This window comes from Poecile atricapillus, chromosome 7 (genome assembly GCF_030490865.1).
Source record: "Poecile atricapillus isolate bPoeAtr1 chromosome 7, bPoeAtr1.hap1, whole genome shotgun sequence".
NCBI lineage: Eukaryota > Metazoa > Chordata > Aves > Passeriformes > Paridae > Poecile > Poecile atricapillus.
The window spans coordinates 29,369,155-29,385,526 of NC_081255.1; the positions used below are offsets into that span (position 1 = coordinate 29,369,155).

The 16,372-nt window shown below is 47.6% G+C and overlaps 2 protein-coding genes across 9 annotated transcripts; one reads left to right on the forward strand and one right to left on the reverse strand.

The window, feature by feature from the left end:
• Positions 1-1,952: 1,952 nt before the first annotated feature.
• On the reverse strand, positions 1,953-12,427 carry LOC131580905 (NADH-cytochrome b5 reductase-like). 8 transcript variants are annotated; one of them, XM_058842646.1, is made up of 7 exons: positions 12,314-12,427; positions 10,825-11,004; positions 9,837-9,985; positions 8,618-8,705; positions 5,488-5,592; positions 4,205-4,408; positions 1,953-2,600 (listed from the first exon to the last, which is right to left on the reverse strand). In XM_058842646.1, the coding sequence occupies exons 2-7, from the start codon at positions 10,999-11,001 to the stop codon at positions 2,397-2,399; spliced, it is 927 nt and encodes a 308-aa protein (XP_058698629.1). In that variant the 5' UTR covers positions 11,002-11,004; positions 12,314-12,427; the 3' UTR covers positions 1,953-2,396. The 8 variants fall into 8 exon arrangements, with proteins under 8 accessions (XP_058698629.1, XP_058698627.1, XP_058698626.1 ...); XM_058842644.1 differs by lacking the exon at positions 12,314-12,427 and adding an exon at positions 11,865-12,191; XM_058842643.1 differs by lacking the exon at positions 12,314-12,427 and adding an exon at positions 12,076-12,186.
• On the forward strand, positions 12,358-16,372 carry MRPL37 (mitochondrial ribosomal protein L37). Its single transcript, XM_058842641.1, has 7 exons — positions 12,358-12,826; positions 13,050-13,233; positions 13,676-13,791; positions 14,278-14,463; positions 14,730-14,887; positions 15,369-15,572; positions 16,139-16,372. Exons 1-7 carry the CDS (start codon positions 12,439-12,441, stop codon positions 16,214-16,216), a joined length of 1,314 nt encoding a protein of 437 aa, XP_058698624.1. The 5' UTR covers positions 12,358-12,438; the 3' UTR covers positions 16,217-16,372.

Sequence of the window (16,372 nt, forward strand, 5' to 3'; positions counted from 1 at the left end):
AAACCTCTCGTCTTCCCCTGACAAGGAATATTCTGCTCCAGAGCCTTTCCACTCCGCATCCCTGCGTTTGCAGGAATCCACGCCATCCTCTGAAAGGGGCTGTCCCCATGGGGGATGAGGGGACTCGTGTTAGAGCCAGCCTGAGAAACAACAAAAGGCGGGAGGGGGAAGGGAGAGAAGGGCAGAAAATAGAGAACAAAGTGCCTGCGGGCGGTTTAAAAGCTCCTTCGAGTTCCTGCTTCCAAGGGCATCATCTCCCCCACGGAGAATGTCTCGCAAAGCCCCTGTCCCCTCGGGCGGGACATGCCCCGCTCCGCCCGCTCGGCCGCAGCCCGCCCCCGCAGGATGGCAACCCGCAGCACTCACAGCTTGCTCCGTCTCTCACCACCCTCCCTTTGAGCCACGAACAAAGACGGAGCTGCGCGGCAGAACGGCCGGACCAGCTGGGTAGGGTTTAACCATCGTGGCCCATATGTGCTGAAATACCCAGACATATTGGGGTTGTGTTTAAAGGAACAGTCCCAGCTTTCACGCTGAAAGCCGGCGCTTTTCCAAGGCGAGCGTGAAGTTTTTTACCTTGGGCCTTTGCAAAAAGGTGGGGTGTGGTTTTAGCAAAATCTCAAAAACACATAATATTTAAAGCTAGCGGACTAGAAGTAAGGTTTTCAAATACTTTATATCTGACAAAAAATACTTCCTCCATATCCCTAGCTAAGGCCAAAGCAGGGGGAGCAACTGGAGAAAGCATCTCATCATTTTATCAGCCTGTGTGCAAAGAAGCTTCTTCACTACACGGTGACTTAGGGAGGCTGAAACACAGCGTGGATTGGAGATGAGAGCTTGCCTTGGACTGACATGGACAACTTCCCTGGTTCTCCATGCCTTTAAATCCAGAGCCCAAGTTTGGGTTAGGAAGATGGCTTCCTTGTCAGCCCTTTCTCCAAGGAAGTTAACATAAAAGCTGCAGCTACACTTGATTAATTCCAGGCATTTGGTAACTGGAGACAAATCTCAGCAGTGCAAAGGGAACTTACACTCCCTCCCAAACGTGTGAAACAAGCCACCACTACAGTGCACACTGTGTTTTTCCTGTAACAAACTACATTTCCTTTGTGTAAGGTGTAGTGTTAGACACAGGTACAAAAGAAGCATGAATGATAATGCAATAATCACCTGACACAGCCTGGAAAACCCCAACACAGGATGAACTGGGAATGAACAGAAAAGCACAAGGTGTGCAGGAAAGCTGCATTTCCAGGTGTAAATACTAAACACAGCAGTCTAAAAAGGTAAAAGAGTGGACAGCAGCTCCCTCAGAGGAAAAGCCGCAGCATTTTGGACTGAAAAAAGAAGAAGGGGAGCAGGTGCCCAGGCTGGGTGCTGTGCCAGGCTGCCATTCCTGAGGCAGCTCCCTGGCTCTGCTCCCTGTCCCACAGGGAAGCTCTCCAGCAGACCCCATGCAGCTTTCCCTCCTCAGGTGCTGTTCCTGTATGCTCAGGGAACCTCCTCAGGCACCTGAGAGAGTGCTGTGACAACACTAAACAGCTGTTTACTTGGAAAAAGGTTCAATTTAATGAGTCAGGGCTATGATACAGCACTTAGGGGACATGGAAAGCAAACAACCATCCTCCCTGACAGACAGCAGCCACAACCCAGCCACACTCTCCCACTTTTAGGACATGCTCTTTGTCTCCCTAGGTAGCATTTCAAGGGTTAAGCACAGGGTAGGTAACACAGGCTGTGCCAGGGCAGGAGCTCAGCCTAAGTTCTCACTAGACAGAACGTGTCATTCCATCCTTATGGATACTTTTTCCAGATAGAGCTGGAATGGCTGTTTTCAGAGATCAGTGCCACCTTCTCTGTATTAGTGTACAGTGGGGCAGATGAAGCACAGTGAGGTTGAAGGGACTTGCCTGACATCAGAACCAAACTGCATCAGAACTTGCCTGCACATGACAGAACCAAAATGATCCCAACTCTGCTGTCCCCTTAGCCTGGTAAGGATCCCTGAGGATTATATCTCTCCTCTGGACACCTAACAGGGCACAACACTGCTGCAGAATAACAGACTGCAAAGCAAGTCACCAGTCTTCATATTACAGAAGAGCTGTGTGCATGGATGCTTTCTAGTACCCCCTCAGGAGACCTCTCTCTCAAAATTGCACTTGAAGACTTCCACTGAAAGTGCCATCCTAGTCCCTGAGGTATGGGTGGTACACCATTTACCAGCCACTCTGGAATGGCACCTGTCCCTTACAACACCACGGAGGGGAGGACCAACAAATAGTTGCTCCAAGGAGCTCAGTCTTCTGAGCAGGCCCGTTTTGCGCAATGTCTGCAAAGAAACAAGGACATCCAAGGCTCAGCCTAAGGTTCCTCAGGTCAGGAATGTCCTGCTAAAAGACAAAATAGGAATTTTCTTCAACTCCTGCAGCTTTCAAGTATCTGCTCATGTCTTCACTGAATGCAGAAGAGCCACAAATTAATACAAACGGCCTTCTTCGACAGGAATTTACTATTGTCTTCATCAAGTCTTCACTGAGACGACCGGTGTACGTGTTTTCCTGATAGCTCCAAGGGAGTTTTTCCAGAGAAGTTTCCTGGAAAGGTAAAAGGTTTGCTGTGTGTGACATTAAAAGGACAACATTGCTTAGAGCTGAATCTCCCTCTTCCCCTCAGAGTAATTCACAGGATGATTTTCACCTTTGTGACACCATGTGGGTGATATTGACCCTTCCTGAGAGCTGCATTCCTCTTCCCAAGCCCAGATGAAATCTTTCCTTGCCACGGGACCTGGCCACTCACTCAGAGGGGACTGAACAAAACCAGGGTGTAACTATCACTAATAAATGCTGCAGAACCTCCTCCATCGAGATCCATCTCCCAGGGCACCTTTCCTATTCCCAAGTCCCAAGTCTATTCCTCTCCATTACCTCTCCCATTCCCAAGTCTCTTTCAGTCCCATCTCCCTTGACCAAAAGCAAAAGAAGCCAGCTCTGCTCCAAATACAGCTCTGATCCCATGAGAAGTGTCAGATCCTGTGGCGCTGGATCCAGCAGGGATTCCCCTGCTGCAATTAATCAGGAGCAGAAGGTGCTCAGATGTGGTGGTGACAGGCAGCACAATGAAATACAGACAGATACATAATCCCAAGAGGGAGGATGCACGAGCCAGCCTTGGACTACCACAAACCAGCTAAGAGAGGAGGAAAAAGGGAGAGAGGAGGGGCAGACAGTGTTGACAGGGGTCAGGTGGGTTTAGTGCCTTTCACTGATTGAATTTCAAGACCTCCTCATGCTGTTGAGACAGCAGTCAGAGTTTAAACACCCTGGAAAGGGTATTTAAGCCATGTCACCAGAGATAATTATGGTTATGCTCCTACAGAGCAGTTGAGGGGCGGGGGGCAAGTCACCAGCACTTTTCCCTCTACCAAATCTCATCTTGCTGAGGCCACATGTGGAACAGAATGTGTGAGGCAGTTCCACTGTGAGAGATACAAGAAATGATTCATCTGAGAAACTAAAAATGCAGTGGGATTCATTCCCTTAGCATAAATAATTCTTTCTATATCCTCCCAGCAATGAATCCTCATTTCTGACGGAAATAATTTTTAACCACCAAATCCATGCAGAACACAGGCAACTTTGGGACCAAATGGAAATGAAAAAGACTGCTCAAAATGTAAGACCATTGAGATGTATGCCCTCATCCCATGAATGTGGCAGAAAAGTAATTTTACAGAGGGGGAAACAACTTTTAGAAGTTTAAAAATGGGTCAGCAAGGAAAAATAATTGCTGGGAAGTTGGTGCTAGTACACCAGAGGAGAGCTCTAGCCATGAGCAAAGAATGGAAGATAAGGACAGATTAAGGCACTGGTATTAGGAAGAAAAAAAATCAGCTTAGGTACAGCAACAACTGTCTGAAAGGGGGGGCAATAACCAACAGTGACTATGGAACAGCAGGTCCATCCCAACAGAACAGGGAGGCAGAGAGGAACAGTGATGGTCACTTCCAGATGGCCATCAATTCTCCAGACTAGCAGCAGTGTGAGTACATGCAGCAGATTTAAGAACAGCAGTTACTGGATCACAAATTAGGCAGGATGACTGGGAAAGAATTAAGATCATGCTTATGGAAAAGTGGAGGAGGCAGAGGCTTATCCAGCACACAGAACCCTCACACAAACACACTTCATTTATTTACCTGGCTTAGGACATAAAATATTCTAATATTCCAGTACCGAGCCAAATCCTGCAGAAGAGGTTTTAAATAAATTTTGTCAAAGGTAGGGAAGCAGCCAACAAGAGTTACAAAGGTTTCATCCTCTTCATCATCTGTTATGGACTGAAGAATAGGAATCATTGGTGCAAGGCCAGTGCCAGAGGCCAGCATGAGGAGTTCTCCATGCTAACAACAAAACAGAGAATTTGGAATGAGCTGTAGTGGCTGGAAATGGGTGTGCTCATAGTCAGTTCCTCTTGCTGCCACCCTGGTAAAGGGTCTCTTGAGAAACAACATACCAGAAGGTCATGAACTGGTAAATTCAGATCCCAAAATGTATTTTTCTGCAAAGGATTACAGATAGCACTTAAAGGGTTTACATATCAAATCCAACAAAACTGGATTTCACCCAAATATAATAATTTATCCTAACTTTAGCCTCAATTTCAATTAATTCATGTTTCAGTTTCAATCCTGCAGTACGCTTTGCTGACCCACTGTGTTTTCTTCCACTGAAAATGCTCCCTGGGTTTCTCTTGGTTGCTGCAAAGTAAAATCCTGAACGACCTCTGGAAGAAATGAGTGTGTCAGGAAGCAGGACACAATTGCTCTGCATAGAACTTGGCCACTCAGATTTTACTTATTTTTGTTGTGGGAAAAAACCTTTAAAAACAACTTCACCAAAAACCCCAAAAGGCTTCAGGATCTTAATGACCAGTGTTTCAAATTTGCTCCTCATTGGAAAGGTCAGAATTAAGTAACTGAATTAGTGTGAGAAGCCTCCCCATGAAACCAGATCTGCCTTTCCCTGCAGCCAGCCTGGTATTGGCAGGTGGGATCAGCGTTTGGGGAGCGACCTGACACCTCAACAGCTCAGGGAATACCCAAGAGAAGAGAAGATTAACGCATCCTCTTTGCCTCTATTCAGTCACAACACAGAGATGTGGGTCAAATCAGGCAAAAACCCATCCACACTCATTGCTGGTGCAAAGAAAGTTCCCTTTGCAGGAACTCCTAATGCAAGTGATAAACACAGAGCCTTGCTAATATTTTCCTGTCTCCCATCCACCTCCTCCTCCCTCTTAAATATTCTGCAGTTCAAGAAGGTGCTCCAACTGCCTGCTAATGCTGTCACTGTGTACAGTAACCCAGGAAGTCTCTAAAATAGTCACGAAAACAGTAATCAAATTGATGCCTTCCCGTCAGAATACTGAACAAAGCTTGCTGCCACAGGCTGAAGCATCCTATGGCTCTTAGGAACTAACCTTATTGGGTTGGTATGGGAACCCTCCAAACGGCCCACGCCAAAAGACCACGTCTCCTCTTTTCCACGTTTTTATGTATTTTGACATTAGCCCAGCTTCATAGCACTAATAAAAAACATTGCACAAAAGAAAAGAATAATTATACTTCATTGGAAAGTTTCCCAGCTTAAAGTCAATTATAAAGTTATCTACATTTAAATGAAAAGGGGACAAAGAAACATTTAGTGTATTTAAAAAAGAAAGATCTTTCTGTTTGAAAAATAACTCAAAGTTATACCCAAAACAAAGACATTAAAATTAAATCATATTGGAACCACTCCAGCTTGACTATAATGTAAACACAAGCCCCCTCTCATGCAGCCTGAATTTCCAAAACTGGAAAAAGCTTATCAGAGTTCTTGCTTACAAAGCACACAGAGAAGAGTGTCTTGAATGCAAAGCACAGTGCAGGCCTTCAAGTGTTCTCCAGATCTAGGGGTATGGGGTCTGGAAATACCCTCTGGGTACTGTTAGTTATATAAACACCACATAGCTCTTGCTTTGTTTCAGTCTCTCAGATGCTGCGCTGATACAATTAGTGACCCAAAGCCAGGTTTCTCCTTTGTAAAAGTCTTTGTTTTCAGAACAGATCATCTGGATGCTGAGGGATGCCTCCACAGTTCCAAAAGAGTATGTTAATGTTGGCCCCATGGAAGAAAAACACGAGCAAAAAACCTGCCTCACTTTCTAGCAGGCACAAACAACATTATCCAGGCTGTTGCCTGCAGGAATGCTGATCTCACTCATGACTGAGGAGAAGGGCTCAGTGCTCGCTGGAAACAGAGAAGGGATGAGAGGCTGGAAAATGAAGGCCTTGTCCAAGCAGTCATGTTGCCATCCATGCCCTAAATGTGTGACCACTGAATGTTTTAAGAGAAAAAATGTGAGCAAAAGAGTGGCCACGGTCTGGGATGTGTCTGGAGAACCAGGACTGGCCCAAGCAGCAAGAGCTGAAAAACCCAAAGCTGCAGCACACAATGGGTCTCACAAGGATAAGCCTGGGGAAGAGCAACACAACCAGGGGTCAGAAGATGGGATGTGATACAAGCCTTTGGCCACTCCAGCCCACACAAAAGAAGTGTGTTTGGGGGTATTTCATGCACAGGCATTGGAGAGGAGTCTGGCTCCACACCCCAGTGCCTTGGCTGGCCACCAAGCTGCACTGCAGGCAAACAAAATTGGTGAACCACAAAGCAGCTCAGAAAAAGCAAGTGAGGGAGCCTGTGCTTGTAAGCAGTGTTAGCTAAGAAAGAACACAGATGCTCCTCCCCTCCCAGCCTCTCACTTAAACCTGAAATATTAAGAAGTATTAGAACCATTTGTTACATTCAAAAGGTAAATCACACACGTGTAACCAGGCTCTGAGTTATTGTCAGAATTCTTTTGCATTCAGAGGGCTCTGGGCAGGTGCTAAGTCTCATGCAAAGAGTGTGCACTTGCTTCAGAGAAGCAAATTTTATACCTCCCTTCTTCAGCTACATCCAGAAACCCAAGGCAAGAACAGAAAAGTCCACTTTCTGCCCATTCTCAAAGGACTGGGGTAATGGAAACTAAAACAATCCTTCTTTCACCGAAATTATTTCCAAAAAATTGAAGTGAAAAGTGATTGAGTGGGTTTCAAATGAATTTTTCTAAATAAAAAGGAAAAAAAAATCATCTCCTGGGGGAAAACTTCCACACCCCATTTTACATGGAGATAAACCCTAACATTATAAAATCACTCAAAAAGAGGGTTATGCTCTGTAAATGGCAACTCCCTCACTCTTAACTGTAGTATCACAAATGCAATGCTGTAATAACAGGAGACAGAAGGGTTTGAACAGTGCTTGGATTGCATAGTAATAATAATATACTACTTTCCAAAATTGCCTCAATAGTGTGAAATATACCACAACCTACAGAGTGAGTTATAAAAATGGCTGCTTTACACTGGGTGTTACCAATCTCTTTTGTCACTGCCAGAGAATAACTATAGCTCCTTTTGGGATGAAAGGTTCTATATAAAGCAAAGGTATCATTACAATCATTACTATTATTATTGAAATGCAAAAACTGTGAGTAATGAGCCGCTATACATGAAATTTCACCGTCATCCTGTGAATGTATCCTATTAATGCAACATTTCTCTCCCCTACCACACACCAATTGCCACAAGAATGGGGAAATGACCCTCCCACAGGTGTCCTAGAGAAGCTGTTCACTTTTCTAAAGAGCAGGGTTTGTGTTCGAACATACAGTGCATAATAAACCCCAGAAACATGAAATCCTGGAAGACAGGCAGAGGACAAGTGGCCCTTCTCTGCAAGCCACCTGAGATACCCAGCACTCTGAATTTCACACCTGTACTGAAGTCCGTGTCTGCCCTGAGGAGTCCCTACTGACATACAGATGCAGTATTGGAAAAATGTTCAAGTCAGTATTTGCCACACAAAATAATAATTTATGAACACCCTGAAGACTTACATGAGACAATTTTCCAGCCAAATCTCCTATAAAATCCTTTTGAATTCAACCAGCATTTTGTGATTGATTCCATAAAGGTGAGGACACTTGTTCAAAATGGGCTCTGCCACCATGTCCACCTCAACAGATGCAGCCTGTGTTTATGGGACACATCTCTGCCCTCTGGGCCACAAAGTCCCTCTCAGACTGCAGCTCCAGAGCCCTGTCTGCACACCAGGAGCAGCTGCCCACTGACAGAGGGGTGTTCTTCAAGTAAAATACAGAGGGGAGGGTAAGGGCAAACATTTCCCAAAATCAGTGGTTCAGCTGGGCTGACAAATGGCTGTGATTTTAAAGACAGCCTGAAAAAGCAAAATGAAAGGAGAGAAGTGGAATGGACACATCTTTCCACCTAAGGGGCTTTCCCAAGTGATCCCAGGGCTTCTGCTGCAAAGCACTTGTTTGTGTGTGAACTGCTTTCAGTGTTGTGGGAAAAAATGCAATTTTTACCAGCAAAGCACAAATGCTTTAAAACAACAGAGAAACAGTCCATGAGGGATTTGAGAGTCTCACTTGAAGCACTGACAGCATGCTTGGCTCCTAAAGAAAACACCTTATACTGTAATCCATATTGTCCAGGCTTACTTACTTTAATTAGAACTTCAAAGTAGCCTTCTGCATTCCTGGGGCTAATTGGAGTATAGGCTCTCTGGACCTCCAAACCATTCACCACTCCTCTGAGAAGAGAAACAGGAAACCCCTGTGACTTGGGTCATTTGGGGGGCTCCTGCAGCTCTCTGGGACACAGGTCCTCTTCCCAGTGGCCCAGCCTGTGCACAGATGCAAAACATTTCCCTTCCAGAGGCAAAAATCCAGGGGGAACATAATGGCTAACAGCACCTTTTGTTTTCCCAGTGGTGGCCTCAGCTGTACCACATCCAGCTCCTGGACACACCCCTGAAAGGGATTTTCAAGAACATGCAAGAGTGGCAAAGGGGAGAGAAAACACTTTGCTGTTTTCTTCTTGAGAAGTTTGCTGTTCCTTTTGAGCTGGGGTCACTTTCTGCATCCAGTCAGCATCTGGTAATCAAATAACAAAAGCCAAGGCACAGCCTTGACCTTGGGCCTTGTCAATATAGAATATATCTTCCTGTAAGTCTTCCCTTTCCATGGAATTATCCACCCTGCTCTTTGCTACTGACCACAGGAATTGATTGAAGTGGCCAAACCTTTTTCTGTGCTGTGTGATGAGCCAGGGCTGGAGGGAGGAGCGTGTGCTGTCAGCAGAACCAGCGGCACACACCAGCCCTGACTGTACCAGGGACATCGACAGATGCACATCAATGGCATCCTAACAGGACTTTCTCTGTGTGGCAATGATCACCACAGATGGCTGAGAGACAGAAACTTTCCCCAAGTGGCCCCTTTCTGGCAAGCAGCAAACTACACAGGAGAGTTGTTTTGCTGGAAATCAGGCAGTGACTGGGTACTGGGGTACTGAGTTGCCCCAAGATACAGGGCCTAAAATACTGAGCTCTGGGGCAAGTGCAGCTCATTGTCTTCATTTCAACATGCTGGAGTAAATAATCTGTTGTAACATCTATTCTTTTAAATCTTTCTTTCTGCAAATGTATTTTCTTAATCACACCTAGCTCTTTCTGAGCCACCAACGCAGGGATAATGCTGAAGAAAACTACAGCTTTTACCATAGAATTAGTAGAGGCAGCGAGCTCACGAGCTCTTTCATCTGTGTCATTGTGGAGGTACAGAAATCATGATTTGCCTGCTATGAAGCCTTTGTCTATTGACAAAACCCTACATGTTAGGTTACATAATGCAGACTGTTTAACTAGCACAGAGAACAATACCTTAACACGATATGTTGTCCTAAACTCAATTGCAGGCTGCTATTTCCCGGTAATTCAAATTTGTACTGGTAGGTGTCCTCTGTCAGCTGTTCCACTGAGCTCACACTGAATGCAGTGAATGTATCTGGATTCAGCTCTGAATTACTGCTCTGCAAGAACAACAATAAATAATTACTTGGTTAGATGGTGTCTTTTATTATTTCATTTTTCTCTGGAAGCAAACGTGCGTGCTAATTTAGTGCCAGAGACACTCAGGACATGTATTAAACACCAAGGCCCGGCACAAATTTCAGCTCTCTGCTGATTCATTATCATGTTCTGCAGCATGCACTTTGGGATCTTGCATTTCTCCCCACCACCACCTTTTTAAATTACATTTTTTTACACCTTACAGCAAGGTCATCCTATTATGACTCACTGCAATCATTTTCTCATGTCTGGAAACAAACAGAAATAATTCTGCTAAAAGAGCCAAGTGCTGCTTTGGGGGCAACTTTGCAACCTGCTGATGGCTACAGTGAACAGAAAATATTGTCAGTTGTTTCAGCTGATCTTTTTTGCTTGACCCAGTATAGTTAATCTTATGTAAAAGGGTACTGACAGGCTTAAAAATTACACTCTAAAGGTAACTGCTCCACTACACACAACACAGCTTTTTCTCAGCATCAAAAACTGAGTCTAAAAATCAGGCAAAGATGAAAAGGTGAGGAAAACAAAGCTTCTCCGAGGAAACTCAGAGAGGAGAAGCTGCAGAGCCAGAGCTGTAATGCGACACCAGGGAGAACTCTACACTTGGAAAATCACATTACAGCAGGGAGAGAGCAGCCAAGGGGGAGGGTGAAAGCAGAGTTTGGGGAATTGCATTTACAGCCCTCTCCTAAAACACCACTTTAATTTATCCCAGCATCCCTCACCCATCACCACAACCCCAGACCCGAACAAGTACGATCAAAGCACAGGCTCCAGGATGCGATGAAGATAAATCGACCTGCTCCTTCTTTCCCAGGAGAAGGCTTTTGTCTTGCATTGCTTTGGCTCTCTCCCACTGTGCAAGCTCCTTCTCGTACACATCATAGATGCAGGGCTTGCAGCCGCTGCCGCAGCACTGGGATGGAGAAGGTTCCTGAGGCCTCAGAGCCAGCCAGTCCTGCTCGTTGTCACTCATTGCCTGCAAAACACAAGCCCTGCATCAAACCCAGCACGACGAAAAGCAGCGTGTGCTCATCAGCTGGGTGTTTTCGGAGGACTGAGAAAATCTCACTCGAGCATCTTGCACGCGTGTCAAATGGAAAACCTGGAGCCGATGTGTAACACCCCATTTTTGCTTAAGTGCTCAATGTTTCTGCACAAACGCCAGACCTCAGAGCCACCAGCCCAGAGCAGAGCCTCAGCCCAGCCTCAGGCCCTCCTCCCCAGACAGGCTGCCCAGCCAAAGCTACACCCTTTAATCCTGCTCGTTCCGCCGTGGTGATTTCCTACAAAAGAGCAGCTTGGTCACCCGGAGCAGAAACATCTTAAAAATCTGCTGCTCGGTCCCAGAGAAAGGGTGACAGACCCAACCAGCAGGACAATGGGCAGCAAACCCAGCCACCAGCTGTGGCCTGAGTTTTGTGCAGCTTTGGAGCGGGGGAGGGCAGTGAGCTGAAAGCAGCGCTCAGAGCCAAGAGACTTGAGGCAAAGAGGGCAAAGTCTCAGGCAAACAAACACTTTGGTTATAGGCTTTGAATATATAGCTTTAAACGCATAGGTAGGGGAGGCCAAGAACCACAGGACTTCATCCCTCGCTCCCGTTGCTTCCCAAGGAGCTGTACCCACTGAACACTCCTCAAAACCATGCTGCAGATCTCAGCGGACCCCGCTGTTTTCACACACGGGCTGAGTTACGGCTGATCACAACGCTCTTGTGTCCACATCCCCCGGACACAAAGCGGTCCACAGGAAATTATGAAGCCACGGGTGACGAAGCGGAGGAAGCGAACATTTAGCGCTTCCAGCAGTTTCATTGTCAAGGTCAATTAATTAACTAACCTTCACCCCTGTAAAAGAAACACACTTATTTTAAGGAGGCGGGCGGGGAACGGAAGAGAGAACCAAAGGCGACTGGCCCGGCGCGCCCGCTTTGTCCGGGGGCCCGCAGCACCCACGGGCTATGAACGGGGGGTAACCCGACGTTGCCGCGGGTGACTCCGAGACGCCCGGGCTCGGGGCTGCGCAGATTCACAGAGTTTCGAGCACTTACTGTGCGCGCCCGGGGGCTCGGACAGACCGGCCCGAGGGTTCGGACAGACCGGTCCGGGGGCTCGGACAGACCGGCCCGGGGCACAGCGGCCCCGGCCCCGCCACACGAGCTCCGGCTCCCGCCCAGGGATGGTCTCTCAAGTGCCCTCCCCCTGCCCCACAGGCGAAGAGGCGCCTCCCCGCTCACCAACCCAACACCTGCCCCTCACCCGCCAGGCAATTTGCCGACCCTCCCTTACCGCGGGGCGCGCCTGCCCGCCATTGGCCGCCGCCGCCGTCAGTCACCGGGGGTGACGGTGGGGGAAGAGCCCTCGCCAAGATGGCGGCGGGCGGGCGCTGAGGCGGCGGCGGGAGGAGGAGGAGGATGGCGGCGATGGCGGCGGGGCCGATGGCGCTGAGGCGGGCGGGGGTGGCGGCGGCGCGGGGCCTCACCCGCGGCATCGTCACCCGCGCGGGCCGGCCCCGCCACCGCGCGCCGCTCCCGCGCACGCCCTGGACCGTGCGCGGGCCGCCGCCGGAGGTGCTGGCGGAGATGGCGGAGCCGCGGCCGGTGCGGGAGCAGGTGGAGCTGGACACCGTCACGTACGCGGAACGGCTGCACTACGTGCCCGGCCTGGCCCGGCCGCGCTTCCCGCCCTGGGACCGCGGCTGGCGCGACCCCTGGCACTCGCCGGGGCCGCGCTACGAGGAGATGCCGCTGTACAAGGAGCGCGGGTGCTACATCTGCCATCAGGGGGTCCGCATGCTGGAAGGTACCGGGCACCCCGCGCCGGCCCCAGCGCTGCCCCCTTCCCAAGCACTCCGCCTGCCAAGGGTTCTCCTCGCACAGAGTGTAAAACACGGGCTGTGAAGAGCCTGCCCAGCCCCGTCAGCTGCCAGGCAGCCTCGGTCACACGTAGAATGGCTTGGGTTGGAGGGGGGCCTTGAGGATCACCGCTGACACGTGTGATAGATCGCGTTGGGTTGTGTTTCCAGGAGTGCGGCAGGCGCAGTGGCTCACCAAGACGAAGCTCGTGGAAGGTTTGCCCCCAGCCGTGCAGGCCATTATGGATAACCCTGCTCTGGGGCTCCAGGAGCTGGAGGAGAGGGCGGAACGCGTGGTGTCCCACGCGCGGCTCTGGGACACGGCAGAGGTGGCTCCCGGGAGGGAAAAATATTGGTGAGTCCTGTGCTGTAGGGGAGGTTTTAAACGCTGCAGAGAAAATTCATACACAACTCTTCTGTGGAAGGAGGGTCTGCTGTGCAAGTCCCTTTGTATCAGATTGTCAAACAAAACAACCAAAGAAACAAATAAAACCCAATTCTGAATATTGACAGTAGCGCTGACATAAATACTACACTAGATCAAAGCTTCTTTCAGGCCAATGTCTGTTTCAACTCAAGATCTAGCTGATGCAGAGTATCAATTTTTAAAATAATCGTAAGCATTACCTCTGCCAACTTGAAACAGTGTGTGTGATACCAATCTGCAATATCTGTTTGGGAGTGTTATGCCATTATATGTTTTACATACAGTAATTTTACAGCATTTGTGCCCTAGAAGCATCTGCCTGCTCTTATGATCTCATTTTTATGTAACTGTTTCTTTTCCTCTTTTACAGCCCAGCGCTGTTTGAAAACCTGATGCATTTATGCCGGTTAATGTCTGGGAAGTATCCTTCTCTGAGTAAAAGGATGTTGGCTAGAAACTGCAGGATAGCAGCAACATGGGAAAGAGGTCAGTTGCTGCTGTAGTGGAAGCATGCAAGATAAGAGGGGTAGCAAAGCTCCTGGCTTTAAGGCTGAGGACTTTGAGAAAACGAAACAATTTCTGGAACCAGGTTATTCTTTCTGGTTTAAATAGTGCTGTTGGCATGGGCAGCCTTAGATGATAGGAGGATGCTATCCTTGAGGAGATTATTAGGTGTTAATCAATACTGACAAGATGGTGGGAGAAGGGAACCAGTGTCTTAAGTCTGACTGTTTGTTTTCTCGGGTCCTAAATCAGTGCTGTTGTTTTTCTAAGGATATTTAGTTAAGAATTTAACCCTAGCAATTAACATTGGCATTTTAGAAGAGGAACCTACAGATGGGTTTGGAGGTGAGGGGGAGAGAGTGAGCCTTGCAGAACAGACTGGCAAAAGGAAATGTACATCTTTCCCTGATGTTATTTCAGGGAAATAACATATACAGTGTTTGACTGTAGCCTAATTTCCCTCTCCAGAATCCATCCTCCTTCAGGTCCGTGGCCTGAGTGGAATACTCATGAACTCTATGACCCCAGTACCACCAGTAGCCTCCAAGGAGGAGATACTTGCCACCAAAGAACATGTTCTGGAGACTTTCTATCCCATTGCTCCTACAATCGATCTTCAGGAGGTGAATGTGTACAAAGAGCTCAATGATACAGGTCAGTGCTGGTGGTAATTATCTGTGTTTGGGTTAACTTGGGAGTCCTTGTCCTTCTGGGGGCAGCTGAGGGTAGGGAGTGTGTGGGAATGGGGGGACAGAAGAGTACTCCAGACCTGTGGTGAGTATAGTGTTGCCTAAGCAGGACTGAGGACAAGAACTTAAACCTCAGCAAACTACTTGAACAGTTCCTGAAGATAATGGGAGAAAACCTTGGCTGCGTAGTGTCTTCCTGAGCAGTTTCTGACATGATTATGTGCCTTTTAGGTTTCAGAGATGGTTATCCCTACTCTCATCCTCACACCCTGTTCTTCCTGGAGTCTGCCAACGTTCGCACCGACAGGTTCAGACCAGAACAGCTCCGTGCTAAAATGCTGATGTTTGCTTTTGGCAACGCGCTGGCCAAGGCCAAGGCGCTCCACGGGGTACGTATGGGAGGCTGCTGCTGCTGGGCCTCTCTTCTTCCTCTCCTGCTGCAGACAGTGTAGGGAGGCCTGAAAGCCCCTTACAGTCATTTTCACATCCAAGCTTCCCAGCCCAGAGGTGAAAACCCAACCTTCAGAAATCCATAAATCCACTGCTCAGCAATGAGAATGTTTGTGATGCAGTGGGGTGGCAGGGGCAGGAGCCAGGGAGTAAGTTCAGCTGTAAAACTGTAACCCATCCCACAGCTCAGTATGTAAATTGACACTTCATTGCTGGCTGAAGGAGGAATTTTAATTAAAATACAAAATCTACATTCAAAACTTGTTTGACTAGAGTAATTTTCTGGGCAAGGTAACAATATATTTATTAAAATCTTGGCTTTAAACCAACCCAAAGATGCAGAATCAGCAAGTACTCATACAATTTCTGTTGTAACTAGATTTTGAAACATTCTCCCTCACGTGCCCCTTCTTTTCCTAGAATGACCCCAAGGTTTTGGAGCAGCCAGTAGTGGTGCAAAGCATTGGCACAGATGGACAGCTCTTCCAGTTCATGGTGTTTCAGTTAAATACAACAGACCTTGTCCCTAATGATGGTGTAAAAAATCTAGTCTGGATTGACTCTGATCAGAACCTGTATGAGAGAGCCCAGTGCGTCCCAGAAATCAAGAAGAAAGTTGTTACGGTAAGGAAAACTTGGGAAATGGTTGTGGAAATGCTGCCCTTTCACCACAGCTGGGGTCTGGGAGCTGGCAAAGAGCTGCAGCAGGTTTTAAACCCGCTGGAGGGACTTGAAGTGGACATTGGCCTCATTTTTACCTATGCAGGTATTTCTGAGGGGACCAGTTCCTGAGTATCTGTAGTGCTGATGTGCGACATGCCAAGCTTAACATGAACTCCTGTGTGCAGATACCTCCAGCTGTAATCCACCATCTCATAATGTGCTTGTTTAAAACCAGCTCTGAGGAAGGGAACACTCACAAGCGACTGTCAGCCTCTCTGGGGACTAAATAGGGCACAGGGCTGCCTGTACTGGTTATACTGGGAGAGCATCTCACTCACAGGCAAAAGGGTTCTGCCCTCTGAGATTGACACCAGTGGAAGTACTCCCACACAAACCCTTCTGGGGAGGGAGAGCACAATTTGGAAGCTGCCATGCCTGAAAGTCTTATTCAAGCATGTTTAAAGCCGTTGTTTGTCTACATTAATCACTTCACTGCAAACTGAGCATCCGTGTCTTTTTCTCTGCAGAAGCCCGCTGGAATTTCTGGCTTTCAGCCAGACACATTCAAGAAGTTTCTGGCACTGTATCTGCATGGAACTGTGTGAAATTCAGCTCAAATGAAAATACTTCACCAACTGTACCTGCTGCTTCTCTTTGCCAGAACTGTCATATAATTAAAGAAAGGTGGATTAATTTACTTTAAAAAATAAATTATATTGTTACTGAAAGTAAAATTTTATTTTATTTTTTTTTTAACTAAA